At 42.6% G+C, this 11987-nt stretch overlaps 1 protein-coding gene across 1 annotated transcript; it reads left to right on the top strand.

Annotated features, from left to right (window-relative positions):
- The first annotated feature begins 1615 nt into the window (after nt 1-1615).
- ush1gb (Usher syndrome 1Gb (autosomal recessive)) lies at nt 1616-11669 on the top strand. The gene is made up of 3 exons (XM_084937064.1): nt 1616-1904; nt 9042-9489; nt 10046-11669. Exons 1-3 carry the CDS (start codon nt 1741-1743, stop codon nt 10859-10861), a joined length of 1428 nt encoding a protein of 475 aa, XP_084793190.1. The 5' UTR covers nt 1616-1740; the 3' UTR covers nt 10862-11669.
- Nucleotides 11670-11987: the final 318 nt, after the last annotated feature.

Raw genomic sequence — 11987 nt, 5'->3', positions numbered from 1 at the left:
ACATGATATGGAACACAGCAGGTGTGTCCTTATCACCCAGAGGAGTCCAAGTTGTCAAGAACAAACAAACCTACAAACACAAATCAATTGAAAATGTAAACATCAGCCAAAATATCAGCAGGGATTTAATAACTTTATGACCTCTGTGAAAATTATTTCCACATCATTTATTGTATTGATCTCAGCATTCAGGGCCTTTATTGGGACAGTCCCTACAGAGCATACAGAGAAAATCAATAAACTGAATCAATTTCAGCCTTGGTTTTCAATATAAATATATTTTATTAATAACTACGTTTCCCCACGTTTATTTTTGACTGCATATAGGTACTGTAGGTGCAGTTAGTCATTGCAATATACTGAATATTCAATGCAAACATTTAACATACTGTGTCAGAGAGGCTGGGATTAGGTCACCTGGCACTTGATGATCATCTATGTCCAGTTTAGAATGAATGTGTGCACTCGTCTAATTAAAACAAATGAACTTAATTCAGCAGCGTGTCATCTCTACTCTTTGCCTTGGCAGATGTTTTAGTTCTATTAACTTTAACTACCAGAAAGGTGTGTGGTAACATCTGGGCAGACAGCATTTTAAAGGCTGTAGGTTGCCGCCATTGCTCTATATATGTGTATACATGTAACAGGGCTCAGCGCTTGCTCTGAACGGTGTCAAGCTTTATTTGTGAAGAGCATATTAGCTTACTAAAAACGTACCTATCTAGAACTGCTGGGACGTAATATTTTCATTAGCTAAGGTGATGCTAGTGTTAGCCATGTTAGCATGTTACCTTCTTCAACCGGGGCACACTCGGAGCCTCGGCGCTCCATTTCTCTGCAGAGTCCCGTCATATACTTCTTATCTCCGTGTTGTTCAGAGTGTAAAAGCCGAGACTGAATGCCCTTTATATATGTTTAGCAATACAAAAGTATCGGTACAAAAAAAGCACCTTAACAAAATCCAGGTAGCCAGCCTGAGTCTCTGTAACCAATCAGAGAGCTCCTTCCATCACACACCGTGGCTAATTTGCGTTAGTTTTTCTCGAAAGACCAGAATAGTCAAGGAAGCGCTAAATGGAGAAGCTAATCCGATAGTTACTCCCAAAACTGAAATTGAGGGGAGGGATGGCCATTTTGAGTTTGAAAGTAAGTTTCTAAATTGAAATTTTAAATAGGTTTTTTAAATTAGCTTTTATTGAGAGCTTATGTTTTTTTGTAAAATCTATTTGAATTATTTATGTATCAATAATTCTTTTTGAAATACTGATATATAGTTATTGTTATTTCACATTAAATAAATAATACATTACTTTTATGATCTCTAAATAAATAAAAGAATAAAAAATATTTATTCTGATGCACATGTGGAGAAATATTTTAAGAATGGGGGATGATGAATGAGCTGAAAAGGCAAAAAAAAAAATGCATTCAAAATTCGATCAAAAAAATAAATAAATTGCTGATAATTGCCCCAAAGCCACGTCTCTGGGGCAACTATTTTCTCGCAGATTTCAGTTTTAAGTGATTCTGTGCTCGTAATGAGCAATGAGGAAAGGCGGCGTGTAGGATCGTCTGGGCCACGCCCCCCGCTTGACAACCAGCACGCCTGGTGTTCGTCTCCCAGCAACCAGTCAGTCCGCCGCTACGTCCCGTTGCAGGCCGTCCGGACTCCCGGAGTGACAGTTACCGCCACATCCAGGCTTCCATGGAACCGGACTGGGACTGAGCCGAGGTGTCGCCATGAACGACCGGTATCACCGGGCGGCCCGGGACGGCTTCCTGGACGTGCTAAAGGAGGCCACACGGAAGGATCTGAACGCCCCGGACGAGGATGGGATGACACCGACCTTATGGGCCGCCTACCACGGCAACCTGGAGGCGCTCCGGCTCATCGTGAGCAGAGGGTGAGTTCAGAACCACAAGCACCAAAATAGAGAAAAGTACTCTAAAAGTTGTATAAAAATTATATATATGTGTGATAGATAGATAGATTAGTTAATGTATTTTGGAAATATGGAGGTCATACATTTAAGATTTTTAATTGTGATTCACAGTATTAAAAATAATGAATAAATAATAAAAATAATGGATATATATACTTCATATGATTTTTATACTTTAAAAAAATTCAAAATATTATAGGATATTGTATGTTTTTCTTTCTTGTATTACCTCATGGCAATGAGTTGATGCTGAAGCACAGCAGCTAATCATCCATCTGTCTATCTTAAATTAACTATTTTTCCATCCTCATTCTGGTCATTATGTAACTTACCCATGGGCTTCAATTTGATTCAGATCTTTTTTATTTATTTAGCTCCAAATCAAAACAAGGTGAAAACTATAGAATTATTTGACCCCCTACGAGCAAGCTCTTTGGCGACAGTGGGAAGGGAAAACTCCCTTTTAACAGGAAGAAACCGGCAGAAGCAGGCTCAGAGAGGGACGACCGTTTGGGAGTGAGGGTAGGAAAACAGAACAAAAAACACACTGTGGAAGAGAGTTAGATATTAATAATAGCTAATGATTACCTAATGGCTTCAGCAGTAAATCTTACTGCTTCAAGTCTGTTAGCCAAGGTTCACTGTAAAACACCACAGTCTAGTGGCTGAAAGTAAGAAATTACTATAAATTACTGTAAGAAAAATATGAACAGTTGAAGGAGACATAGTCCCAAATCTGAGGTAGTAAATATTTGAAAATGGGTTGCTCATTTGACAAGTTAACAAACCTTACCTGATCACTTCTTGGTCTCCAGGTGTGGATTCCAGCCAGATTTCTACCTTTATTAAAGACAGTGACTGTCGATTCAATATATACACAAGAGTGCTGCAACCTTCCACAAAACTCCAGTGTAATCTAAAGTTATTTCTGTATTATACTGGACAAAATGGAGTTAGTTTCTGTACAGTTTACAGAAATATCTAACCGCGTAGAACGTTCTTTAGTTTGTTTTTAACTGAGAAAATAAAACTGCTCCAACCCCCATCACTAATCTAATCAGCACTTCAAGAGATGGAGGCTGTACATTTAAACAGCCTAATTGCATACAAAGGTCACTTGTGTGTGGTGGCTATATATTAAATCTGACAGATGAAGCTTGGGCTGATCCGTGACACAGCAGAGCCTTAAATCTGATTGAGCCATTATACACAAGCCATTTTTACACAGCTCAGTTACTGAAACTGACCAGAAGCTTGGAGAAAACAGAGACAATCACAAACAGGTTTTAGGAGTAAGGCTATATTCAGGGCAGATAAGTTACAGATAGAGTAAGGTAGAGTATCAGAGAGCACCGTGTGGAGGCTTTAGGGCCCAAACAAAGCAGCGTGTTTGCTTCCTGCTCTCTAAGAAGGAGCATATTAACAGCAGGGCGAGGTGCAGTGTGTCATGCAGCTGGCGGCAGCTTTATAAAGCGTGCAGTGAAGTGCAGGGTACTGCAAAGGTCAGGGTGATGGATCGAGTGCATGCGAAGCAGAGACAAGAAAGCTGAGCAGCAGAGCGGGCATTACAACAAGAGCGACACTGAACACAACAAGAGGGCAGTTTAAGAAGCAGGAACAGGAAAGGTCATAAATCTACACTCATCAACCCCACTGACACTGAACTTACAAAAGAACTGTACCTAAAAGTGGGCGAAATCATTATTTAAAGAACAAATATGGCTCCGATTACAGACCCAGACCTGACTGTACTGCCCTGACTGGCCCAGTTTGTGCTATTCAAGCTAAAACAGCATTTAAGCCTAGATGTGAGTTTTTGCATCATTTCATCATTTGAGATTTAAATGTTCCAAGCAAACACATTTTAATAACATGAGTAAACACAACACGTAGTTTTTAAATAATGATTTTATTTATTAAGGGGAAAAAAGTTATCCAAACCTATGTTGGGCTGTGTGAAAAAGTAATTGTCCCTCTTCTTAAATCATGAGTTGACTGTGATTAACTGCATTTTTTGAAAACTGAGTTCAGTTTCACTGCTCATCCCAGGCTTAAAGGGTTACAAAGCCATTTCTTTGGACAAAGCCAAAGCTTTCACAATGTGAGCCCTTATTCACAAATGGACAAAATCTGAGTGGTGAACCTTCCCAGGAGTAGTTGTTTTACCACAATTACTCCAAGAACACATCGACGACTCATCCAGGAGGTCAAAAAAGAACCCAGAACAACATCTGAACAACTGCAGGCTCCACTCACCTCAGTTAAGGTCAGACTTCATAAGAAAGAGAGTGGGCACAAATGGCCTCCATGGGAGAGTTCTAAGGAGAAAACCACTGCTTCAAAGAAAGAACCCAAAAGCCAATAAAAAAAATACCCTCAAGACTTTTGGGGATCTAAAGCTGACCCAAAACATACCAGCATAGGCAGCTCTGAATGTCTAAAAAAATGAAGGTTTTGGAGCAGCCTGGTCAAAGTCCAGACTTAAATCTGATTGAGAGGCTTTGGTATAACCTTAAACAGACCGTTCATGCAGGAAATCCATCAAATGTGACTTAATTAAAACAATCCTGAAAAGAAGAGTGGGCCAAGAAAGACAATGAGAAAGACTCATTACCAGTATATTGCACTTCTTGTGGAACAAGCAGTTATTAGAATTGGGGAGCAATTACTTTTTCACAGTAGGCCAGGTAGGTTTAAATAGCTTTTCAGGAATGCAAAAAATGAAGAAATCAGGGACGGAACAAGGACTCCCTTCCTGATTGTAAAATGCAACACATTTCTATAAAGAAACAAAAAACATGTAGATGGTTATAACATAAATCACATACAGGACTTTCACTCACGAAGCCTGGGCTCAGGCCCCTTTGAGAGTTATAGGTTCATTTATGTTTATTGGCCAGGAGTACCTGAGATAGGAACATTTTTAATTCCATGTATTTCTTTATATGTAAAGACTGAGACTAGTCTTCGGAGACCAAGAGACTCTTCACTAAATCAGACACTAGAATCAAAGAACTGAAAAGAATATCTTCTGTAGAAAGTCCAGATTTTTGTTTGGTTATATTGTCTTTTGGCTTTTATTTATTTTTTTACTTTATTTTGTTGCCATTGCCATTTTACACAAATAAAGAGAAATTTGTTCACTTTATATTTACACTTGATAAATGATAATGATACTGTATTTTTTAACTTGGATCTCTCTCTGCTGAGGTTTTTAGCACTACTTTAGTGCACTTTAGTGCTACTACTTTAGCACTTTTAGCACTATGTATTCAGCACTATGTCAAAGCCCCTTTGGAATGCGCTTCTGTTTCTTGGGCCGCTGCAGGTTTGCACACGGATTTGGGCGCTTTCTTCTTTTATTCCTTACCGATCAGTCAAAGCTTAGAATGGATGAGAAGCATCTGTGAAGTGCCACGTTCAGGTCTCTCCACAGAGGTTTGTGGGATTGAAGTGTGGATATTTAGAGACTTGTCCTGGAACTGCTCCAGTGTTGTCTCATCTGTTTGCTTTGGGCTGTTGTGCAGCTGTAAGGTGAACCATCCTCTCAGTCTCAGGTCTCTGCACCCTGACATAGAGCTTTCTTCCAAGGACCGTCACTTCACTGGCCTTCTCTCAGTTCTTGCCAGTTTCCTGTCTCTGTTTTTGCGGATGCTACCACTGGCTTACCTTACGGTCAGGATGGTGTTGGCAGGTGAAGTGTAGAGCCTGTTGTTCAACAGACACAGACGCTGAATAGTTCAGCACAAAATGCTTTTCCTCATCCTCTCAGAGTCCTTTAAATCCTTTAAGACAAACTCTAAGCAGGTTGTGATGATTTTCAGACATTGCATATGAAGAATTTAAATCAGTCGTTTAAGTGATGGTGGAAGTCAACTTGCCATTGTTGAAAAGGGCTTTTTAGAGCCGTTCTTTTCGGGCAAATGTAAATATAGTTTTGTGTTCTGGTGACCTGTAAAATGAAAATACATTTATAGACAATAACTGCCCAAGTAAGTGCCTATGGGTGTTTCATATTGCAAGATTTGTTTATATAAATACTTTGGATCTTGCAACACTGGTTTCTGACTAGTTGCTTTAAATGAGTGCACAAGGAGGACCATCGGAGGGGCAACTGCACCACCCTCCTGGGAAGAGCTGAGGAGAACCCCAGATGTGGGGTCACCCAGCAGCCACGGTGCAGAAGCCGGCAGCCAGCCACGCCAGAGCGGACCGAGCCCTTGGCCCAGAGGCCCAAGGTGCGAGGGCCCCCACCCCCGGAAGAGGCCCGGCCGAGGCACGAGCGGCAGGTCCTGCCAAGCAGCCACCGGGAATGAGACGGTACATATCTAAGGGCCCAGCCCCGGTCACCGAAAACCACCAATGCACCGCCAGTTGAGGGCCTCAGTCACCGGCAGGGGGTGTGGTGAGGGGAGACAGGCCCCCACACCTGAGGGGGCCTGAGATGTTCCCAGAGAGGTGGAGTCTAACACCTGACCTGAAAAATAGACACAGACAACCAGACACACACAGACACAAACATGCATTCTCACCCTCATGCACACATATACAAATACAGGGCACTCGCCCAACGTGGAGACAAACACAGATGGACAAACATACTCTATACCCCAGGTCCAGGTACCCTGGACCCTGTTACCCTTTTCCCTGAGGTGGAGACAAGCAGACCGCCCCCAGTCCTGCAGCAGCAGGGAGGCCCTGCATCCCAGACTCTGACCAGACGGCCAACTTCCCCTCCCAGCTCCCCGCTCCTATGGCGAATAAAGAAGGGGTGAAGACCCCTTACCTCCCTCTGCCCGCTCATATGTGGTGTTGCTGCATGCTGTTCTCAAGTGCATTTAAAATACAGGAAGGGCATGATGCTTTCTGCCAGAGAGCAGCCGGTGTCAGCACGCCCCAAATCCTGAACAAAGAGTCTTCTGAATGTCCATAATGATTGTCATGAGTTTTCATTGTCTGTAAAATGGGACAGTTATTGTTCAGTTCCCAGTATTACTGCTGCTGTGTGAGAGCACCAATGACAAATGACACCAAGAAGACAAAACATGTTATATTAACTGCCAAGATGTGAATGGGTTCTACGTTCTGAACTAGTGGTACCTGTTTGGAGATGAAACCTGACTCTTCTTTAAGGGATTTTCCCATATGGGTGGTTTTTCTATTATGCTTTTCTGATACTTGTGACTGCTTGCTTCAAAAGACAAGCCAAGTAATATAATCTCTCCAGCATTTGCAGGCTAAACCCCTGTCCCAGTAGGACATACCCAGAACTCCTCACCCAGGAAGCATCCCTGTCAGATTCCTCAAGTGGCTCATTTTGATGCAGAGGAGTATCAGCTGTACTCTGAGCTTCTCTCAAATGACTGACCCCGTCACCCTTTATCAGTCTCTGATATTGTTGTGGAGGAATTCTGGCCCACGCTTCTTTTTTATTACTTTTTGAGCTTTTCACCTGTGATAGATAATTATTAAGTGAAGATGGAGACAAAAGCCGGGAGAAGGAGAAGACGTGGAGCAGCAGCAGTCAACCTTCTCAACTATGAGCTAAAACCGGCACCCTGGCCTGACCTGTGCTTGTTTTCAGTGTTGCTTCAGTACATTGATGTATGCAGACACTCATTTATGCACATCTCTTTTAAGGTCCTGCCACTGCATTCAGGCACTGTGAGGTGCCCAGGTACAAACAAGCTCAAATCATCACCCCTCCACCATCGTGCTGACACTTGCTCATATGATGTGATTGGCTGGAGTCCACATGACTCTACCTTAGTATAGTTGTCTTTTCTGTCTAAACTTGATAAAAAAACAAACATGGTTTTAAAATGAAACTGTGCTGGTGTAACTTCAGCATTTGCTGGACTTCCTTAGACTTTGTAAGAAGGGAAAGTTTGTGTAGCAGAATTGTCTTTTCCTGTACTTTCAGACCAAGTTAAAACATTCTCAGATAAAGTAGAAATGTGTGTTTTAAATCCTGACTTCGGGATGTGGAAACCAGTGAGGCAATGACTGTGATGGTCCAGACAAGAAAGTTAACAAAGCAAACAATCTTTACCAAACAGTTACCAAATTAGATGACAAAGAAATGTATTTTTTATTAACAGTAGAGACCAGGAGAGGTCTGACTGGTCCACAGAAACATCAACATCTGTCCATCAGCTGTGCAGTTTTTGCCATCATGTAGGAACCAGTTGTGAGTGGTTGATAAAAACATGTTTCAGCCATGTTTGCTGGGCTGTTTCTAGGAAACATTGTTGTCATCTCTGACTTACTGCTTCAGACAGTCCAGTTGCTATTTTGAGTTACTTAAGTGGGATTCTTCCTGTGCGTTGAGTGATATAGATTTCTCAGTTTTGTTATGTAATTGGTCTTTCTGGCAGGTAAATAAACACCCACATGGTTCGTCTCAGATATACGTGATTTCAAGTCCACACTCGTTCTCTCAGGGTGCAGCACCGCAGACGTGAACTGAAATCAGGGTTGGTGCCAATAAAGGTGGTGACCCTGCTGTGGTGTGTGGTAACACTGTCGCTGGGTGTCTGCAAAAAAAAGAGTCTGGGTGTGGGAGATGAATAATGCAGAGTCGCCTCTGTCATGTTTAACCTGCTGCGCTTCAATTATTGATCAGGACCCGGCCGTGTGGGAGGAGGGAAAACAGGAAGAGGAGGAGAGTTTACAGCAGATTAACACGAGTCACCGTTGCAGCAGCTGCAGGAGGTGGAGTTGCTGTTGTTGTTGCTCTACATTAGAGTTGTGCTTTTCAGATGCTTCACTAATATCTATATGACAGCTGTTTTCCAGCGAAATACTGGTACAGACTTAAATATGTGTCTTCCATATGCACAGTTACACTGGTGGATGCTCATAAAAACACCAGGTGTATGCGAGTAGTCAAACTCCTTTAAACACTTGGTTTCAGCCTGTATTTTGTACGCATGGCTCTTTATGATGTCATAAAGAGGTGATATCCGTATTATGGTCATCTTTGGTGGAAATGGATGGAACCTGTTCTAGAGTGGGCACCAAATAAAGTTAGAAGCTGTCTAAGTGTGTAAACTTTGTGTATAAATTCAACATGGCGTCTCCTCTGTTGACTTCTAGAGGTGACCCGGACAAATGCGACATTTGGGGGAACACGCCGCTCCACCTGGCAGCTGCCAACGGCCACCATAACTGCCTGTCCTTCCTGGTGGCTTTCGGTGCCAACGTGTGGTGTCTCGACAACGACTACCACACACCGCTGGACATGGCTGCCGCCAAGGGCCACATGGACTGCGTTCGTTACCTGGACTCTATCGCCGCCAAGCAGATTACCATCAACCCAAAGCTGGTCAGCAAGCTCAAGGATCGGGCGTTTCGCGCCGCAGAGCGCCGGATCAAAGAGTGCGCAAAGCTGCAGAAGAAACACCATGAACGCATGTCAAGGAAGTTCATGAAGGAGTCTGCGGCCTTAGACAACTTGGACGCTATTAGCTTTTCTAGCTACACCAGCAGCAGCACTCTGAGCCGCAAGTTCAACACTGTCACCTCCAACATGCCATACTCGCAGGTGGTTGGTTTTGTGTTCAAAAGCCCTGATTTAGTATTAGCTTCTGCTTTACTGAGCAGGGAACATTTTAGCTAGTATTTAAAGTTGCAGTTGATGGTCAGCCTTTTAACCCCCAAAACCTTTTAGTCTTAGTCATTTGAAAACAACGTACTTAGCTTCCCAAATGGCACTGTTAAGCTTTTTATTTTTAAAAGAAGATCTATTATCAGCTCCATGTTTTCACTAGTATACTCTACTAGAGTAACTTTGCGTGAATCCCAATTCAAAACAACCTTTATTTATCTTTTGCTGTGCTTTAATGCAACCCCTGTCAGAAGAAACAAAACTTTTAAAGCTAACTTTCCCCAATTGACTAGCCAATTGTAAAGACTGAGATTTCAGCGGGAGGGTGGGTGACCATAGTTGACCACAGTGAGATCATACAGATACACGAGTAGTAAAAAACTTGAAAACGTTGCAAGACTTTGCCTCTGTTTGAGTTTGACATTTACAGTAATTATTTATATCATCTGAAAGACCCCTGGGTGATCCACAGTGTCTGATTTGTCACTTTCAGGCCACCCTGCATTCGACAGCCAAGGGCAAGGCCAAGATACAGAAGAAGCTCGAGAAAAAGAAGCAGGTTGACGGTACGTTCAAGATCTACGAAGATGGGAGGAAAAGCGTGCGCTCGCTGTCTGGCCTGCAGCTAGGCAATGACGTGATGTTCCTCAAACAGGGCACCTACACCAACCCCAGAGAGCGGTCGCGGCTCAACATCCGTGATATGTTTCCCCGTGACATTGACGACGATGCTGACACCATCTCCCGAGCCATGAGTGACCCAGGCCTCCACGAGGCGGCTTATTCTGAGATCAGCGCAGACTCCGGGCGTGACTCGCTGTTCACTCGACCGGGGCTCGGGACCATGGTTTTCAGGAGGAACTATATGAGCGGAGGCATGTTTGGAATTGGGGTAGAGGAAAGCGTTGCAGGGAGTGAACCTGTGGGGAGAGCGCCTAACGTCCGACTGCGAGGAAAACTGCCTCGACACTTGCCCAGCTTCGATGAGGATAGTATTGGCAGCGCTTTGAGCCTGCAAGAAAGAAATCTGCAGGAGCTGCCCTGGGAGGAGACTGAGCTTGGGCTGGATGAGGACATGGAGCCAGAGAACAATCCTCTGGAGACTTTCCTGGCCTCTCAGAGTCTCAGTGAGTTCATGCCCATATTCAGGAGGGAGAAGATCGACTTGGAAGCTCTGTTGCTATGCTCTGATACAGACCTCACCAGTATCCACATCCCTTTAGGGCCCAGGAAAAAACTGTTGGATGCCTGTAAGAGACGTTTGGATACTCTGGATGAACCAGAGGCCATTGAAGATACTGAGCTGTGAAGCTCAGTATCGCCCATATGTCTGAAATCAGGACCACAGCTCTGTGAATTGAATGCAATTTGCTGCTCGAAATACAAAATAGCAAAAAGAAATATAGAAAATATTTTGTGCAGTATTAATAAAATGTCCGAGCTTTTAATGATAGCAGTTCTCTAAGTTGTGCATTTTTCTTTATAATTTCACCCCAGATCAACCTGAGCAGAAAACAGCATTTTTATGCCTGAACAGCACCATCTAGTGGTGACTTATCATATCAATTTAAAATTTAAATCTATGGGCCTGTAAGAAATATTAGTTGGTGGCATTACACATTACAGTTATATGTAATTTTATTTTACCTAATTATTCATGTAATTGAATAAGAAGATGTATATGCAGTGATGCTGTACAGTCGGTGGAGTAATGACAATTTCACGGGAAAGCTGCGACACCTGTATGTACCTAAACCTCAACCCTAATATGTGTGTTTTTTTTATTGTACACTTTTCTTACATTTAAATGTTATTTTACCTCATGGCACATATGCAGTGGTGACTGAACAGTATATTTGTGATGTATGAATGTAGCCGCAGACGGAGTGACAAACAGTGTTGCAACAGTAAAACAATGAGGTGTCAGAGCGGTGCTAGATAACGCCGCTATCTCAGGTTACTGCAGGAGCTATTTGGTTATGCTGAAGGTCTGCTGCCGGCTGCACTCCACAGTACGACTGTGCATGAATGTACCTTTTTATGTTGGCAAAGAACTTTTTGTAATGATGCACTCACAAACGTTATTATCTTTTCATAAAATAAAGGGGAAATTCTTATTACGTTGTGCTTGAATTTATTCAGTGTTAATGAGTTTATTATCTCAGGAACTCTGTCAGGTTGATCATTATGCAGCACATATAAAACTTCTGTTAAAACAGCTGATAGAGGAAGTCTATCAGCTGGTGTCGAACCATTTCATTTCTGGTCATTTTGTTTCTTTATGTTGTAGCCTCGTGTCTCTTTGCAACACTAACATTTTTAAGTGATATGACTTATCATAGTGGATGCATTGAGCTACTTTCTTGCTGTTCTTTATGCATTTTTAGTTGCTTTCTATCTTTTTGTAGCGACTTTGTCTGCACTGTATCTTCATG

This window comes from Perissodus microlepis, chromosome 8 (assembly GCF_051167445.1).
Source record: "Perissodus microlepis isolate ML-2025 ecotype Zambia chromosome 8, ASM5116744v1, whole genome shotgun sequence".
NCBI lineage: Eukaryota > Metazoa > Chordata > Actinopteri > Cichliformes > Cichlidae > Perissodus > Perissodus microlepis.
The sequence above is the reverse complement of the archived record's forward strand: the minus strand, read 5'-3'. Positions and strand labels throughout refer to the sequence as shown.

Bases quoted from the DNA above. Each gene is read 5' to 3' on its own strand.
- ush1gb (XM_084937064.1), top strand. From the start codon at position 1,741: ATGAACGACCGGTATCACCGGGCGGCCCGGGACGGCTTCCTGGACGTG. The intron at 1,905-9,041 runs GTGAGTTCAGAA...GTTGACTTCTAG, and splicing joins CGGCTCATCGTGAGCAGAGG to AGGTGACCCGGACAAATGCG. The intron at 9,490-10,045 runs GTGGTTGGTTTT...TGTCACTTTCAG, and splicing joins CCAACATGCCATACTCGCAG to GCCACCCTGCATTCGACAGC.